Raw genomic sequence first — 18,765 nt, 5'->3', positions numbered from 1 at the left:
AGTAAAATTAGCTTTTGTTTTCCCCTGGTTCTAAATTTTTTAATTTTCCCATAAAAACAAAAAAAAACACAGTGATTGTTTAAAGTATTTAAATTTATTTCTCACATTTTACAGTTTTTTTTTTCATTTTTCTTATTTGGTAAGGTGGTATCACAGACTAATATTAGTCTGTGGTGGTATTTTCACTATAATACAGGCGAGACTGTCAATCTGAAAAACAAATAGAAAAGATTTCTATTACTTTTAGTAAAACGCCGCCTGACAGCGAAACTTACCGATGCGCCTTGAGAACCTTATCCTTATCCGGTCCATGCCAGCAAACGCGTTGAAAAATCTTGCACCCGAATATGCCGACCCAACCATGCAGTCAACGAAAATTTTCACTATGCGTTTTCACTATTTCTGGTTAACAGCAACGAACAGATACCGCAACGAAAAATGGCAAACTGAACTCTTTCGTGGGATTTTATTTTGTGCACTGGAGAGAAAGAAACAGAAATCCGGTTGTTTTTTTTTCAAACAGGAAAGAAAGAGATGGGAGATTTGACAAGAAATGTGTCTACAGCGATTCAGGAGAACACTGTTCTGAGTTCACGGGGTTGGTTAAAGTTCCTGTGCTCTCGTAGCAAATTTGTCTCGGTTTTCAGAAGAGTTGAGACGTCCCGCGATTCGGGTGAGCGCAGACTTCAATGCCTTTCCAAAAGAAATTGTCACTTCCGTCAAGGATGTGAAGATTTCTTTTCAGATCGGTCGAAGGAAAACTGCTCGTATATTGGCGGAATCTTTTAACGATTTTCAAAAAAAATTTAAATTATTTGAATAATAAAAAACACTAATTTTTTACGTACGACACTAAAAGGGATCGTCCTTTTAAAGGTGTACTTCGTGGCGATCATACACCGGATGAGATCACAACTGAATCAAATTCTTTGTTAGGTTTTTCTCCGATTCAAGTAAGTAATTCAAATGAAGAAAAGAACCAACACGAATATTATCAGTAGTGTTGGTTTTACTCCTGAGCTTTATTTGATCCATTTTAAAAAGGTTAATAATTTGCAAATTCTTGAAAAGGCTCATTTTTTGTTTGATTGTCGAGTCAAATTTGAAAAAACATCTTCTACCAATTTTCAATGTCGTCGTTGTCAAGCTTTTTGTCATGGCACTAAAAATTGTAGAATGAATGCCAGATGCATGCTTTGCGGCTCATTCGATCATGAAAAATCTAAATGCCTTTTTAGTGGTGATAAACCACAAACAGAATTTTTCAAGTGTGCGAATTGTGCAGGTAATCATTCCTCAAATTCTTCGTTCAATTTTAAGGAAAACAATTGAAAATTACAGATTTTGTTAATTACCGGCTGATTTATATTAAAGGTTGCAGTTTCAGTGACACGTAATGGTCAAAAAAAATTTCTGTGTAATTCTGCGCCACAGACTCGTTCACCCAAAATAATTTTGAAATTAAATATACGGGATTCTTCACGTAAACTAAGCTTTTGATGCAATCAATTTTGTGTGTGGCAATTTCATCGTCGACACCCTTTAGATGAATCATTGTAGCATCCATTTTATAAAGCACGTAGGCAAAATGATGGTGGAAATTTGGTTTAAAATCCCTGAGAAAAAAGGAAAAAAAATGGTGGAAATTGATCTTGATTACCTACTAACTTTTTTCAATGACTGTATTTGCATTGTGATCGGTTATCGATTTCTTAACGAGACCGTTTGATGTTTCAAATTTCAAGCCTATCATCACACGCTTTCATTACCATAAGCCGCTAGCAAAATAAATTACGGTATACCCAACTGCGACGAATAAAAATGTTTTGGTGAACAATAGACAAAAAAACACAACGTCTACAACAATAGTAGAGCAAAATTATTAAGACATGCGAAAATTGATAGAATCTTTCAAGATTCAATGTACGTTAACGTAGTACGTTAATAATAGTAAAAGTAAATTTCAAAAAATATTCTACTGTTCAGCTGTGAGAAAGTGATCATAATAATTTAATATTACTCATGCATGAGTTTATAACCTGAATTAGTAAAAAAGGTTTGTGTGGATTCTAAACATCTTCTCTCTTTGAAATTTCAAGGTGGTACGTGTGAAGGATATTTGCAGAAAAATATTCATTAGTAGTAGTTGCATAATCTTTTGACATTTTTAAAATTGCATTAAATGTTACAGAAAATGTGTAACAGATCGAGAAATCCACCCAACAGTGATCGACAAACTTCCAACAACAACAGACCGCAGGAAATCGTAAGGCCAATTGCACAACGCCCTGTTGCCAACAATGCCGCAAACCGTGTGCAGCCACCAGCGGCCGATAATCCGGCTGTCTGGGGGTCACATTTTCGAAACCGTGAACATTTCTTGAGCCTCCACAACGCTTGATTGGCGTTTGTGTAGAGAGCAGAAACATGTTTACTACGAAATAAACCTAGAAAATTTGAAAAGCATCAGTTAAAATTCATCAACATCCGAAAATTTGAATTGAGAAGCTACATAAAATGAATGGTATGTTAACTTACCTGTGGGTAATAACAGTACATTATCGGGGCAGGAATCGGCCGCATTTATGAACTTCGCTGAAGTATCTGAAACATGCACCACCTACTCTGACAAATTTCTCAGATATTAATACCTTATCCCTTCAATATGTTTCAAAAGGTATATCTAATGTTGTTCTATAACGATCGCATTCCCGAAACAGAGAAGAAAAGAACTTTAGCAATGACCACGTCTGAACTTTCCGTAAATCCAGGACTACCGATCTTGAGCTTTAAATTAGATAGCTATTTCATTTTTTTCCGCGAATTTTACATATGGTAGCATTCCTCCCTAGCTTATTCGGTGAAGGTTGTCATCATCCTTCAAGTGATAGGTCTAAGGGCTGCGTAAAAATAGATTATCTGTCCGAATTTATTGAAACATTAAACAAACAATTTACTCGTGTTACGTAATACATGCCTTGAATAGTCTATTTGTTTCCCTTCTGGAATTTTTTGAGCACCTCAATCAGAAACTCATACCTTACTCTAATCTCCGAAGCATTTCGTTCAACAATCTTTGCTCCAATTCTTTCGATCAGTTCTTCCACTGCGTTAGAACCTTTTTTAATCTCCTCCAATATTATTTTATCTTCATCGCGGGTCCAGTTGTTTTGCGGGACGGAGGTCACCCCTGTTTGGGTGTTTTGAGATTCTGTAGCCGAACATTTCGGAGGCTCTAACTCTTCTGGTTTTGGAACAGATTTTGAATCGTTTGCTTCTGGTTCCTGGGTCACCGGTTGACTTTGTATCATTGGTATTTTTCGTTTAAACCCTTCATCATCTAACTCCGTCGAAGTTTCTTCGGCTACTTCTTCAACCATACTTTTTAGTTTTTTCGAAACAGCTATCACTTTGGAATCGACAGGGACAGAGGGGAAGGTTTTTTTTCCTCCACATGTAGGCGAAACTTTGCTGGTGGAGACAGCAACAGGAAGTTTTTTATTAACCGGTGAATTGATACGTTTTTTAACTATAGCTTTCGGCTGCGCGTTTTGCTTCTTTGGAGAGCTAAATTTGTCCTCGTCCTCAATAGTGGGGCTGTCAAAGTTCAAATGGAAATTAATAATTGTTGTCTATATAATTCAACAGTATTTAATTATAGCTAAGCCTAAGCAATGCCTTGAATTAGATTTAAGTTATTTTTAAAAAATGGGCTGGGTTATTATCTATATTATGAACAGGGTGAAAACTTCAACTTACAAAAAGTATTTGACGGTACCTCTTGTTTGCCAATTCAGGGATCGTTCAGTGTATGTGCTACCTGTTAGGGGACTCCATTCGTTTCTCACATTTTTTAAACAAAACACTTGTTTGAATATGATGAAAATATGGACTAGAAACCCAGATTAGAAGTTTCAGTATTTAAGCACCGTTTGACATGTGTTTTAATTATGTCGGCTTAAACTATACAAAGGCATATGAGGTCCTTGGGGCCAGAGGGGGCTAAGTGTCAAAATTGAAAAAAAAAATGAGTTAGGTACGTGGAAGCACTAAACATCATACTTTATGAAAAATCGTAATAAGTTTGGTGCCAGAGAGTTTTTTCCATTGTACCTATTTCATTATTTTCCCGAAAAAAATGGTTGTGGAATTTAGTGGAACTGTTTGAACATTAAGCGTCTTTTTCATTTATCTTGGGAAACGGTACTGCTTTTTGTTTTGCCACAGATGATATAAGTTGAAATAATGTTGGAGGAATTAAACGCCATCAACTACAGATGACTCTTAATAACCAAAATCCTGAGAAGATTGTTTTTCATGGTAGCACAATTAGCTAGTTGAAATACATACATATTTTCAACCGGTTTTAAAGCTATCAACATTACACTAACTACTAAACCAATAAATACAAAAGCTAAAACTGAAACACTGATGAGGTTACAAATCCACTACTTACCTTTCTTCACTGTCCGACTCAGGTGGAACTAAAAGATGTTCGACATCGGAATAGCTTACACCTTTTCTGCCGTGAACCAAGGGATTCAACCGTATGGCGTGTGCTTTGAAGGTTGCTTCATCGCAGAGCTTATACCGATCCATCGAATCTTCCATCGAATCGCTTGCAGTCATACAGTCTCCAAAGTCCTGTTCGGATTTCCCATCCTCTCCGTCCGAGCCTAGTTTGGCCGATCGGTCTACATTGTGCATGCATCCCTTCAAAGGAGACATCGCTCGCTGGAATTGCTGTTGGCAAGATTGACTGTCGTGCGCCAGGAAAGAAAGTCGAGCCGGAAGCGTTCCGCACATGATCTTACCCTGAATGTACTTGGTGCCGCAGATAGTGTTTTCCGAGCCCGTTTCTGCTGGTGGTTCAACAAATGGGATATCTTCGTACGTTTGACTGCTACTGACCCCTTCAGGGACAATGAACCTCTTGGCAGATATCACTTCGTAATCGGACAAATCAGAAACCGTGCTATCGGGAGGTTTTTCGGGAGGGAAAAGCTGCAAAAACCAATCAATCAGCAGTTGGTTGCCCTTGAGAAGCGGAACTATTTTCGATTTAATCTGTTCCATTGTCACATCTGGTTCGTTAGACAACTCATTCAGAGAAGTGTAGATCTTTTTGATTTGAGAGGGTTGTTTAGCAAAATATATATTGAGTTTCGTCAAAAAATCGTTTGCGCTGGTGAGGATGAAATGTTCGAAAAATTTTCCTACCTCAGCAGCTTGGCCCGGAAGCAAAAATGTCAAAAACAAATCGACTAGTTCAGGATGATCGGCCACCAATAAATTTTCAATCTTACGATACAAATCCGGTACATGATCTTCTTTATCGTCGAAGTTCTGTAGAATATCTAGGAATTGTTCATATTCGCTGCGTTTATTTTCAGCTAACAAGGTTTCCTCAACCTTTTCGAAAAAGTTATATGCGTAATTACAGTCTTTGTCATCTGTAGCTTCTACTTTGGTGGGCTTGCGCCCTGACCCATTGATAAGTGGACAATCGTTCCTAGACTGTTGACCGCAGCTCATCTTTTTTAAATCGTCCAAAAAATAAGTAAAAATTTCAATCAGCTTGAAATGTTCAAAAGTTATACCCAGATGAGTGTTTGACCACCGTTTTCTCACTTCCAATACCTTTCTAAAACGCAAACAAATTTGCGAAAGCTTATTCTTCAGCTTAGCTTCACGAGGTTGACTAGTAACAGGATTTTTCGGCACTGGGCGGAAGTAGTCTGTTAACTTCTTTTGGCCCTTATCCAAACAATTCGGAATTAAAGAATCGTCACTGTGGCAGTTGCAATGGCAACAGCCATCAACTCGGAATTGGTGTTTATGTACTGCTATGTTTTGTCCTTCTTCCGCTTCAGGCTCCCGGATTTCTTCTTTGTTCACTTCCAGCAAAAACCTCCCACTGAAGGAATTATCTCGGATGGGGGAATTCTCTGGTTTAAACTTTGTGACAAAACTAGCCAAACTCTGTACCTCCTCCAGTTGTTCACTTATTTTTTCAACTGGATCTGATATCTGAGGATTTGGATCTCTTAGTTCCGTGACGGAAGAAGTTGAAGCTGAAGGTGCAGGATCTAGACTGAGGCTAATGGTTATATTCAAGTTGGTTGATGATTCCTCTGTTATCGTTGCCACTTGAACTGGTTCCGTCTGTTTCGATGACTTTGAGCTAGTCTGAATACTCGAATTGCGCCTTTGTCCCCCTCGATATTTCACCAGCTAGAAATGGCACAAAATAAAGAAAAAAGTATTAAGTTTCTTTTAAAACTTTCAAATATTTGACTTGAAATATTTTTTATTTACCTACGCTACAAAAAGCAGAGAAAACAATTTTAATGCACGGTTAACAAAAAGCAGTTATCGAAGCGTTCTTCTACACTGCAAAATTAAAAATTACAATTGCAATTAAGTTTTAACTTTAAACCGCGTGTTGAAATATTTTGGATAGCATTCTAATCAGAAGTTACCAACATGTCGATATAGAAAAATTTGTATTTGTTCAATTAGAATGGTCGATTCGAAACCAATTTTTCAATTCAGGACCCCGCCCCAAATGTCGTATATTTCAAGACTATTTTTTGCTGGTATGCTGTTAATGGCTGGTCCATACCTTAATGATTTTGATCGAAAACGATCTATTTTTTTAAGAATTTTTAGTCATTACCTTATAGAATATGTTTTAACAAGCACTAATGTTGGTTCGGGAAACAGTTTGGAACCGTTTAAAATACAAAATATATAATGGGTGATAATTTTTTTCCCTTGAATAACAGAATTGAGTAAGATTACAATCTATGTAACTTACCTCTTTTTTGGAACTCAAATAATTATCCCATGGCTGCGGTAGAACTCCTTTTCGATATGAGCACGGGGACAGGATGTTTCTCAAATCAATATCTTCCAACTCATGTGTGTAGGGAGGCGCTTTCAAGTACTTAAAATAATACTGTAAAAAAAATTGGTTAACCATTTTGTCAACATATTACATTGAAAATATGTTGTAAATAAATGAATATTCACCGTGATGGGATTCAGCTCGTTAGGCTTAGCCTTTCGTCCTATTACATAGTTATAGATCTGTTCTGCTGGGTGTCCGTGCAGAAGAAACCGACTGATGTAACGACATTTGATAAACGTAGAGGGTTTTTTATTTTTCGATAAATTATTTTTGCTATTCTCTTTGGTCATGATATCGTGAAATAACTCCAATCCAAAAGCGATCAACCTTTCTTCACCAAGTGAGATCGCCTTTTTTGTTGCTCGGTAATCCATTCGGAAAGGTAAATACGGAAGCAATTTCGGGTACATGAAAGCTTTACAGTTCAATACCTGTTTCATCATCTTATATGGGAAGTACCCTACGTAGTATTTATGTTCCTTTTTAGCCTTTTCGCTGTAAAAACAAAGAAATTTTGATTGAACATATGGAAATTAATTTTTAAATAGTAGAGCAAACATACGCCTTTTGTTCTTGTTTCAATAAGAACTGCATCATCTCATTATTTTCGTCATTAATGTCTTGTAAATCTTTTTCCCAAGACAAACAACATTTAATAGCAGGTTCCAGATTACATGCCCTAGCAGCTTCAACTGTTTTTGCCAGTTCCTGCAGTTCAAGCTGTAGAAAGAATAGTCATAATATTCAATTCTGTTCTAACTTAAGGTCACGGTACATCTCAGATAAAAATGAAAAATCTTATTTCGTCAAAAACTCGAAAAAAATGACATATGTTGGTTTTGTAACATGTTGGAATCGATGGGGAATAGTTAGAAGATGAATTTTGAACCGGTCTCAGTGTTCAAAACCTCTTTCAATGTTTTAATTTGGATTTCCACGATTTTTATTGCGGACATTTTATGATATTGGGGAAAATCGAAATAATTTTCACCTAAGGTGTACTGTGATCTTTGAAGCTGAAATAATGAATTATCACCCACCAAAATTTTCTTGAACGTTTCAGCCAATTCCCAAAACTTGGGATGAGCGTATGTTTGGAGAAAATTTTGTGCAGCAAACTGGACGTGCATGCGTAATTGTTGTTGATAAATTTGCATTTGTAAATCGGTAAATCCTTTTTGGTCCTTTGGAAAGTTTAAACGGACTGGTGTTAGTTTTTCTAAGTATTTGTACCGTCGTTCACTTGCTTTTCTTGGTTCGCTTTGCGAAACAGGTTCGTTGGGTATTCTTGAGGGTGACGGATAATAATCTTGGAAGCTGTACTGTTTTGGCGTTGCATTTAAAGCGTATAAACGTGGATCATGTTGTGGATGCTGCTGGTACGATGTGCTTGGATAAGGCGCTTTATTTGGTAGTCGGTTATAGTTGGTATACTGTGGTTGACTAAACGTATGAAATTGGCTAACGGGGACTTGCGAATGGAACGCTGATGTTTCAACGTTTACTACAACCGGTACGGCTGGCACGGTGGGACATGGATCGATAGTTGAATAAACTGGCGGTGCGATTGATAACGCTGTGTTGTTCCCCACTTTGTTTTTCGATTGAGATGCGATCGGTGTAGACACATTGCTAGGATTGAAAACTTCAGACTGTCTAGAAGGAACAGGGCATAATGTAGCTGAGCTCATTGGCTGTGGTAGTTTTCGAGATTGATCCAAGGCTAGTTCGTGATTTTGTTGTTCTGGAGTGGATAGTTCTCGGGGTTTATCCGTATTTAGTTCTAAAGGTTTACTGGTTCTCTTATCCACACTATCCGCATTTTCGTTGGTATCGGACCGTATAAGATCGGGACTAATTGCACTATTAAAAACGCTGTTGTCCAGAAAAGACTCATCGATGATTCCACTCATTTCCAGCAACTCCGAAACAAGCTCATTTAATTCCTTTTTTGAAACATTGACTTGGCGCAATTCCTCGGGGTCAACTGTGAATTATTAATATGAAGTTTTATCTCACAGTGCATTTTATTAAAAGTAAAAAACTGACCTGGAATCGTATCTGCAGCTACATATTCGGGATCCGCATCGTCGTCATCTTCATTGTGATTTGCTGGAAAAAAATAAGTAAAAAAATGAATAAGTACACTTTTTAAAGAAATTTGGTTCGAGTCATAAAAGAAATTTAAAAAAACTATTCCGATAAAGATTTCTTTTAAACCAAAAGAACATAAAGTTACTCACAGAGTGGTTTTACGAAATCAGTCAAAAATTCCTTCCAAACGTGATCCATGTCACAATCGAAATCGTACATGTCGGTTGTAATATCCGGCGGAATGAACGTTGATTCGATAGTTTCAATGGCCGTTGTCTGCAGACAAAGTTTGGACCGAGTTCGACGGGCAATGTTTTCCTGCTCCTGTTCCGATTGCTGAGAACAGTGACTGTCGTTTCGAAAGCGAGGTATCTTGAAGACTCCATCTTTGCTGTATAATGCCGTTGCTTCCGACTCAATGTCCTCGGAACGACCTGGTGTCGCCGGAGTAACTGGCGTTCGAGGTTGAGAATCCAAATCCGAAATGGTGGTATTCAAATCCTCATCCGACGGGAGATCTTCTTCGGTGGGTTTGTACTCCTCGTCATCGTCTTCGTCCGAACCGAGCTCTTCTCGGATGAGGGCTGCGACCTCTTCATCGGCAATCGGAACTTTCAGAGGAACAATTGGAAGTGGCTTTTTGTTTAGCTGTTTTGCCTTGAGGCGCGTCAATTTTGGCAGCACGGATTGTAGTTCATCGCCTTCGTCATCACTGTCTGCACCACCATGTTCCAACGAATCCTTGCGCAGTTTTTCGTTTCGCTCTTCTTCCTCTTCCTGTTACCCAGAAAAGAACTTTAATGCTACAAATAGTTTATTAAACAATTAAATTTACCTTAAGTTTAACAATAGCCAATACATGTTCGTTCATGACCAACTTTTTAAGTAACTTTTGAACGCACTCGGTCGTCAGATTGTTTTTCACGGCGCACCGTTCTATCGTTTCTTCTAGCGTTGGGTCCTCGATTTCCTCGGTGGAACTACAGGAAGGTGATCGTTTTCGCTTTCTCCGGCTGACCGGAACCGATCTTGATGTCTGCTTTGCTGGAGGGGTAGTTTTGGTCGGCGTAATAGCCGAGCTTCCGGTCATCGATCTAGTTTGCTTAGGCTGGAACGGTTCTGGATTCGACGAAGATTTTGCTTGTTGCAACTCATTCGGGATATCGATGACCAACTCATCGCTCGAGGAGCCACTGTTGGCATCATCTTCTTGGGACTCTGATTTCGTAGAAGTGGACCCAGGGACGCTCCGGGCTGTCCGTTTCCGTCGTTTATCTGCATACATTTTATCTGGAACTGCACAAATACGTCCGTCGCGTTCATAATGAAAACAAAATCTTTGTTTACCAAAATAATTCGGTGCACTGTTCACGCTAATTTTTTTATAACCATTTTTGATTCAAAAATAACCGTTTTAGGTCGAATTCACAGTGAGCGCGAAGCGAAGTGCGAAGCGAATTTCCAATTCGCGCGAAAAACCGCTTCTCATTGAAACACGTTGAAAAAGCATCGACCGGCCACAGTACAAGCGAATTTTCGTGCGAAGACCCGGCTCGATCGCGTGAATTCATTCTGTTCATCCGGACATACACTGAAAATATTCTTTCGAATATTTTTCATCGCAAATGATTATTTATCAAAAAATCTTTTCAAAAGTTTATTTATTTAATTTTCATTGCCGTTTCTGTGTTGGTTATGAAAAATGCACGGTTTTTTAAAGCGGATTTTTGAACAAACGCGGTTTTAGTCTTTTTTAATTGAAACTAATTCTAACTGGCAACAAACGTTCGGCATAGGTGTATAGGGTGAAGAGATTGAACGGATAGAAGTTGGAATTCGTTGTCCGACGCCATCTTGAAATCCAATATGGCCCCTACCTCTCAACTTTAAAAGGCTGGCAGTGACTGAAAAGCACATGAAACTCCCACAATAAGGGTATTGGATGAAAGTGCTCAATAAGTAGAAGTCGAATTTGGCTGTCCGACGCCATCTTGAAATAAAAGATGGCGGTTTCCGCTAAATTCAAAATGCAGTAAATAACTGAAAATCGCATGAACCATCCACAATATAAGAAATAAGCAAAAGGGATCTAAAAGAATATGAAAAATAATTGACAAAAATTTAACAAAAATTTTGAGAAAACTGCAAAAAAGCACTGAAAGAAATAAACAAAAATATGACAAGTGTTATAAAAATAAAGTAATATTGACAAAAATATAACAAAACTGTGGCAAAAATATGAATAACTATTGCTAAAATTTGACAAATGACAAAAATTTGAAAGAACCATGACAAAAGTATGACAAACAAAATAATAACAAATGACAAAATTTTGAATAAAACACGAAAAATGTGCTGAAAAAATTATGCCGAAAAATATGACAAATATTACAAAATTAGACAAAAATATGATAAAAATTTCACATAAATGGCAAAACTATGACAAATGTGGAAAAAATATGACAAAATTTGACAATAAAATAACCTGACAGAACTTATATAAGGATAACTATTTGACTACTAATTTACAAAAATGACAAAGTAATAAAAACAATTTACAATAAAAACACAAAACTGACACATACATACATATATAAAACTATAAAAAAATTATTTCAAAGGTGGTAAAAATATGGCAAAAATTTGACATTAAAATGAAAAAATAAGACAAACGGGCTAGAATATGACAAAGTCCTGGAAAAAATATGACCAAAATTTGTTAAAATAATGACAAAAAACTGACAAAATTATGAAGAATGAGATAAAAATATAACAATATACTTTTAAATATATGTAAAAAAAATTACAAAATGATGACAAATACGACAGTAGAATTACAAAAGTTTAACAAAAAATGAAAAAATCCGAAAATATAATGAAGAATGTACGTTACAAATATATGGCAAATTAGACGAAAAAATGACAAAATATGACAAAGACAAATCTATGGGCTTGTGATATGTGTAGCTCAATTGGCGAGTTCAAATACAAGAGTAATCATCGAACACAGTTGTACCGGGTAAGACTTTCAGTATGAAGAGAAGATGGTAAAACGACTATAATCGAACAAAAAAAGACAATAATAAAAAAAACTTACAATCAAATGAACAAAAATCTGACAGAACCATTGAAAAAAAAAGACAAAATGCAGATTTATGTTATTTTATAGCAAAATTTTGTCATTTTTGTAATTTTTGATTAGTTATTATATTTGTCATATTCATATTTCATTTGTCATATTTTCCATAATGTTGTCAAATATTTGTCAAAGTTTTTTTTTCGTGTTTTGTTAATTATTGTTATTTTTTGTTATTTAGTTTAGTCAATTTTAATTAATTTTTGTCAGATTTTTTTAATATTTTGGTCATGGCTTCACCATTTTAATGTCACATTTATCAAAGTTTTGGTATATTTTTCTAATATTTTTCTAATATTTTTGTAATATTTTTATCACCTTTGCCATATTATTCTCAAAGTTTTGTCAGCGTTTCGTAATTTATGTTGTCATAATATTGTAAAATTTCTTTTCATAATTTTGTTATATTTTTGTCATAGTTTTGGTAGATTTTTTTTTCATGCAGTTTTCTGTCATTTGAAATATTTTAAAATTGAGCGGAAGCCGCCGAATGGGATTTTAAGATGGCGTTTCATAGCGTCAGACTGCAAAATTCGACTTCTACTAATTGATTCCTTTTACCTAATACCCTCATTATGGGTGTTTTATACGATTTTCAGTCATTTAAAGCATTTTGATGTTAGGCTGAAGCCGCCATCTTGGTTTTTCGGAATTAACGCGGAATGTTTTTTTGCGCGCGCGCGTAATCCACGCTCACAGTTTTGATTCTGCAAATATTTAAATTTGCAAAGATTTTTTCACGTGTGAATAGTTTTTGCAAGACACAGGTTTTTTTCAGTGTTGAACCGCTTCGCAATTCGCGTGCACTGTGGCCGGCCTTCAAAAACGAACTTGCGAAATTCATCCGGTGAATGAATATTTCGCTTCGCAGTTCGTTTCGCGCTCACTGTGTTCGTACCCTTAAGCCTTTTGCCTCAAAACTGCCAATAGAGTATTTCCTGAGACAGATTGTGGTATAGGGTAACTTTTTGTTTTTGTTTTGAAAAATTTATACACCAACTGGTCGCCATTTTGATCTTTAATGATAAGCACTGTTCAATGCTTTCTTCTAAACATTTTTTTAATTTAAATAATTTACATACCTTCATGTCTTAACTTGTTATTAATTTAAAATTAAATAAATAAAGACTTTATATTCTCCTCACCAAGGTGCGCTTGCAAAACTACTACAATTACATTGCCAATTTTATTTCGTTACTATATGATTGAACATGCGTAATGTTATTGTTATGTTTACCCTACCACGATATGCCGAGAAAATGTAAACATGAGAACTCGCTTGACGAGTGGGGAAATGCCTTATGGCGTATTTTTTTTTATTCCGGATTTGGCTCTGGAACCGTCAGAATAAAAAAAGCGAGTTTCGGGTTTCGAGTTATTCCATACGTAGGTGTGCGTGAGAACAAGCGCAATGTTTACATGCAGCTGTCATTTTGTTCTCCCTTCTGGATTTCTTCATTCGGTTCTTCACATCCGGATTGCCTTTTTTCGTGTCCGGATTGCACTGGACAGCAGATAGTACGATTTTGCTTGGCTGAGAGGTTCAAAATCGCGGCAATAATCATTTTCCCGTTCATTGGCTGATATGAATAAAGCTCTAGTAATTGCTTTTGCTATTTTCGAGCAGTTTTGTTAGTCAATTTCTTCGAATGGCATGCATATTTTTAATCCGGAGCAGGTTGAAAGTAAATGTTTTACTCAGCTTTTTCATATCTAGCTGAGCAAATGCTTTCAAATGTTGCCATTCAAAAGTTCGAGCAAAGTAAAAGCTATCGAAGCAATTGCTATTTTTTTATTCATACCACCTATTATTTCAATTGTTTTGCTTTCAGCCAAAAACAGCTGTTTAATGTTTTGACAACAACGTTGAGAGTATTGGTGAACTTCTCGCAAAACTGACTTTCTTCTCGGGGCGACTCCGTCCGTTTTTCGAGCGAACCTAGGTTGCCTCTCGAGCAATAAATGAGCACGATGACAGCAGTTAGAGCGAACCTAGGTTGCCTCTAGTTTGCCTCCAGGTGAAAAAAAATACGGTATTATAAAGTATTTCCCGACTTGTCAACCGAACAGCTGATTTCTCATGTTTACAATTTTCGGCATTTGGTGGTAGGGTAAAAATAACAACATCACTACGCATGTTCAATGGCCGAATAGTAACGAAACCAAATTGGAGGTGCAATAGTAATGGTTGCAAAATTCTTAATTTTTTTAAACTAGCTAAAATTAAAAAAAATGCAGACATGACATACTTTGAAGGTAATGTTGATGTTATGTAATGTTAATTGGAAAAATTTGTAATGGAGGCTTTCCGTGGTCGGTGCCACAATCAAAAAAATCAAGCTGAGGTAAACTTTACGTGTATTGGGCAACATTAGAAAACTCAAACACCCCCCATTATCCCCGAAATAGCGTGTACTCACTCGTTTCACAAGGTTGCAACATGCTTCCTCCTCGGCCTGGACTCCCGATGTCTCTCGCCTCTGATGCGGCGACGAAATTTGCTGTGGATGCTGCACCCGTTGATCGCCTGCTGTGGCGGTCAGAGGCCCTTTGCTTCGGCGGTGGCTTCCAGCTGTAACGCCGCGGATGCGGCGAGCAACTTTGGCGGCTGCTGCACCCGATAATCGCCTTACTGCGGCGGTCAAAGGATCCTTGCTTCGGCTGTGGTCACGCCACAGGTGCGGCGAGGAACTTCGGCGGCTGCTGCGCCCGATGATCGCCTGCGGCGGCGGTCAGAGGCTTTTGCTTCGGCTGCGGTCACGCCACAGGTGCGGCGAGGAACTTCGGCGGCTGCTGCGCCCGATGATCGCCTGCTGCGGCGGTCAGAGACTTTTGCTTCGGCTGCGGTCACGCCACAGGTGCGGCGAGGAATCTCGGCGGCTGCTGCGCCCGATGATCGCCTGCGGCGGCGGTCAGAGGACCCTTTACTTCGGCAGTGGTCACGCCACAGAGGCGGCGAGGAATCTCGGCGGCTGCTGCGCCCGATGATCGCCTGCTGCGGCGGTCAGAGGCTTTTGCTTCGGCTGCGGTCACGCCACAGGTGCGGCGAGGAACCTCGGCGGCTGCTGCGCCCGATGATCGCCTGCTGCGGCGGTCAGAGGCTTTTGCTTCGGCTGCGGTCACGCCACAGGTGCGGCGAGGAACTTCGGCGGCTGCTGCGCCCGATGATCGCCTGCGGCGGCGGTCAGAGGACCCTTTACTTCGGCAGTGGTCACGCCACAGGTGCGGCGAGGAACTTCGGCGGCTGCTGCGCCCGATGATCGCCTGCTGCGGCGGTCAGAGGACCCTTGCTTCGGCTGCGATTCCCGGAGGTTACGCCACGGATGCGGCAATGGGCTTCGGTGGCTGCTTCGGCGGTCAGAGGCCCTTTTCTTCGGCGGCGATTCCCGGAGGTTACGCCACGGATGCGGCAATGGGCTTCGGTGGCTGCTTCGGCGGTCAGAGGCCCTTTTCTTCGGCGGCGATTCCCGGAGGTTACGCCACGGATGCGGCAAGGAGCTTCGGTGGCTGTGGCGGCGGTCAGAGGCCCTTTACTTCGGCGGCGATTCCCGGAGGTTACGCCACGGATGCGGCAAGGAGCTTCGGTGGCTGTTGCGGCGGTCAGAGGCCCTTTACTTCGGCAGTGGCTTTCGGCTGTAGCGCCTTAGATGCGGCGAGGAGCTTCCTAGAAGGAAATTGGGGAAAAAAGGGCCGCCTTTTGCGACCCTTTTGGAAAGGAAAGCTTTTTTCCTCCACACCCGACTTCCTTGCGAATAGATTTCTCGGCGCTGGGTACCCTTGGCTTTCCTTTTGTTTCGCCTGACTCGGTGCACGTCGGTAAAATGCACTCTCGGTAAATGGCACTCTCTCTTCGTGTGTGCTCCGGATGTGCTGGGAACGGCTCTGGCACAGCTTTTCTTGGCACCACAATCCGGAATCACGCGCACTACCACGCTATAAATGTGGCGACCGACCGTCTCGTTTTTTCACCGGAAACTGACTTGACGTTTCGGCGGTTCTGCACGCTCCGTATTGTTTACCCATTTTTCTGCACGCTCAGTTTTGCTAATCTATTTTCTGCACGCTCAGTATTCTTCATGTGTTTTTGCATGTATTCCTTGTACACGCTAGCGCTGCTTAGCATGGGGTTGGGTTTTTTAAATGGGTTATGTTGCCGATCGCTTTAATCGTATCAATTTTCCGACTTATTTCTTAAAATAAATTCAAATGCAACACAACATTGCTGCTTTGGTAGAATTTTTCATGGATCATGACAAGGATCCATGAAAAATTCATAATCACGCCACTAGGAATTCGAAGGAGATATTAAAATCGACGGCTGTGTCGAGAAAACCTCGTACTGATGTCACCCTGCAGTGGTGAGTATCTTCAAAGACTAAGGACAGAAACAATAAACTATATCTCTACGCCAACGGGTCTTGGCAAAATCCAAATCAAATCTAAGCCAACGAGTTATGGCAAATGTGTCGATAATTACCAGTATATCTGGCAGAAAGAAACTCCTTCGAATCCTTAAAACAATCCACTTAATAACATCCACCTTAGCAGCATACAAAAATCCAAAATCAAATGGTTATTGATAGAGATAATAACCTAGATCTTACAAATAGAACTTAACAAACGAAATTTAGGTGGGAACTTAACTGGTTTATACTAAAAGCAACAGAAGTCTAAGGAAAAGAGGGATTTAATCCTTTTAATTACCAAGGGCCCGGAATAGAGGTTATACCGCGCCTCCAGATCGCGTTCCTTTTGATGTTTCCTTGGCAACTCCCTTGACAACTGTGCATGATCCATTATGTATCATTCTATGAGGTTGGTGATTTGTGGTCAAGTCTGAATCGGACAGTTGAACTGTCGACACCATTTCAGGCGAGGGTAATTTGTGGTTCCGCTGCGCGTATTTTGGGGTGTGGACCGTGGTAGATGGTGTTCTCATAGCTTGTGGTCTTGACAAAGTTGGTAGATAGCTTTTGATAATTTCGTCTAGATCGGGAAGTCGTAATCGGAAGTTGACATGGTTGGTTGAAGATGTTCTTGATCGGGAAGTCTTAATCGGGAGTTGACATGGCTGGTTGAAGATAGTCTTGATCGGGAAGTCTTAATCGGGAGTTGTCATGGTTGATTGAAGATGGTCTTGATCTGGTAGTCATGATCGGGTAGTCTTTATCGGGTAGTCTTTATCGGGTAGTCTTAATCGGGAGGTCTTAATCGGGTAGTCTTAATCGGGAGGTCCTTGTGGATGTACTTGTTCGGTTTTCTTATTTCTGGGAAGCCTGGTCAGCTATGGTCCTCCGGACTAGGAGAAAGTCAGCAGGAATCTTGCAACCTCTTTCAAGCTACCCTGGGCGTTGTCCTGATTCGTCCTGTTGATACTGTGCTGAATAAGCAGGGTTCGTGTTAGCGGGACAAAATCGGATATTGCTGCTGCTGCGAATGAGCTCCCTCAGACGGGCCCTTCTTCCGGAGTCGTCGAGCAAAGCAGATGGTTGTGGTGCTGACGATGAACGTGTTTTTCGCATCGGCGATGCTTTTGTTGGCAACCTTGGGTAGCGGACATAGCTAGACTTGTTACTGTACTCACGAGGAGGTAGATAAGAGATATTGCTCACTGCGTTTTCCAGATGCACGATTTTTCCCGATCGGCCTAACGGTATTTCCTGCGCTGTTGCGCTTGGTTGACAGGCTTTGGCTGTGGTCATAGCTGAAGGGTTTTTGTATTGATTCGGAGATTTTTGGGGTTGGTGGATGATCTCCTGTTTGTGGTAGTAACGACTGGCGTGTTTTGACCTCGTTAGGCTCTTGTTGACTACCTTGGGTAGCGGTCATAGCTGGATTATGGGCGTGTGGCTTTTGACAGTTAGCGAGAGAGAGTCGATATGGTAGTAGCGGCCGTCATGATGTCTACTCCTCACAACTTCTTCGCTTAACTGTATTCTATGGTGCTGAATCCTCTTCTTGATGTCCTGACAATCCTTTCAATTGCAGCGACGTGGTGTTTGGAGCTGCTGTACTTGACTTTCCGAACATTCCAATATCCCGAACCTGGATGGGTTCTCTGCGATGGTGTGTAGCGCCTGGCTACGGTGGCTCACCAGTGCTACTATCCCCTGCGCTGCTACGCTGCTTCAAGATGACAGGATTGCATTCTGGACAATGAGTGGCGGCAATCCCACGCAAGGTTGCCAGCCCTCTCCAAGTTCTGACGAACTTCCTGGCAGAGTTCTCAGAGTCCTTTCAGCCGACGCTGGTCTCGCGCAAGGCCGTTGTCTCCTTCATAAACGCCTACTTCGTTGTGTTCGTCGGTATCCTAGCGACGAATTAGCATCAGCTGTGCTTCATTGAGTTGTTCGAATGGAAGAGTTCTGCATAATTTACTCCGAGTTGTTGGGGGCGAGGTTTCAAAGATGATGTTGGTCCTTCAGCCTTCTCCATTTCGTATTTTGTGCTCCGCGTGAGCTTGTGGTCAGCGTTGTTGCTTACATAGCTTGAATATTTTAGTCTGGTTTGATGTCCTTCACGTGGTAGCGACCTCGCTTTCCGGTGACGACATCCTCCAGAGTGTAGAGATTGGCTCCCAGCTTTTCTTTAACGATAGCTGGAATAAATTTGGGGTCCAGTT

The 18,765-nt window shown here is 40.0% G+C and overlaps 1 protein-coding gene and 1 long non-coding RNA gene across 3 annotated transcripts; one reads left to right on the top strand and one right to left on the bottom strand.

Annotated features, from left to right (window-relative positions):
• The first annotated feature begins 1,862 nt into the window (after positions 1–1,862).
• On the top strand, positions 1,863–2,463 carry LOC129752044 (uncharacterized). The gene is made up of 2 exons (XR_008738841.1): positions 1,863–2,102; positions 2,192–2,463. It is a non-coding gene; the product is annotated as an uncharacterized LOC129752044 (long non-coding RNA).
• Positions 2,464–2,927: 464 nt separating this feature from the next.
• On the bottom strand, positions 2,928–16,751 carry LOC129752042 (uncharacterized). 2 transcript variants are annotated; one of them, XM_055747834.1, is made up of 11 exons: positions 15,380–16,751; positions 14,564–15,197; positions 9,843–10,303; positions 9,157–9,784; positions 8,963–9,025; positions 7,954–8,900; positions 7,476–7,633; positions 7,036–7,408; positions 6,821–6,961; positions 4,457–6,234; positions 2,928–3,597 (listed from the first exon to the last, which is right to left on the bottom strand). In XM_055747834.1, exons 2-11 carry the CDS (start codon positions 14,583–14,585, stop codon positions 2,988–2,990), a joined length of 5,181 nt encoding a protein of 1,726 aa, XP_055603809.1. In that variant the 5' UTR covers positions 14,586–15,197; positions 15,380–16,751; the 3' UTR covers positions 2,928–2,987. The 2 variants fall into 2 exon arrangements, with proteins under 2 accessions (XP_055603809.1, XP_055603808.1); XM_055747833.1 differs by having other exon boundaries at positions 14,564–16,751.
• Between the last annotated feature and the right edge of the window lie 2,014 nt (positions 16,752–18,765).

Source organism: Uranotaenia lowii, chromosome 3 (genome assembly GCF_029784155.1).
Source record: "Uranotaenia lowii strain MFRU-FL chromosome 3, ASM2978415v1, whole genome shotgun sequence".
NCBI lineage: Eukaryota > Metazoa > Arthropoda > Insecta > Diptera > Culicidae > Uranotaenia > Uranotaenia lowii.
The sequence above is the reverse complement of the archived record's forward strand: the minus strand, read 5'-3'. Positions and strand labels throughout refer to the sequence as shown.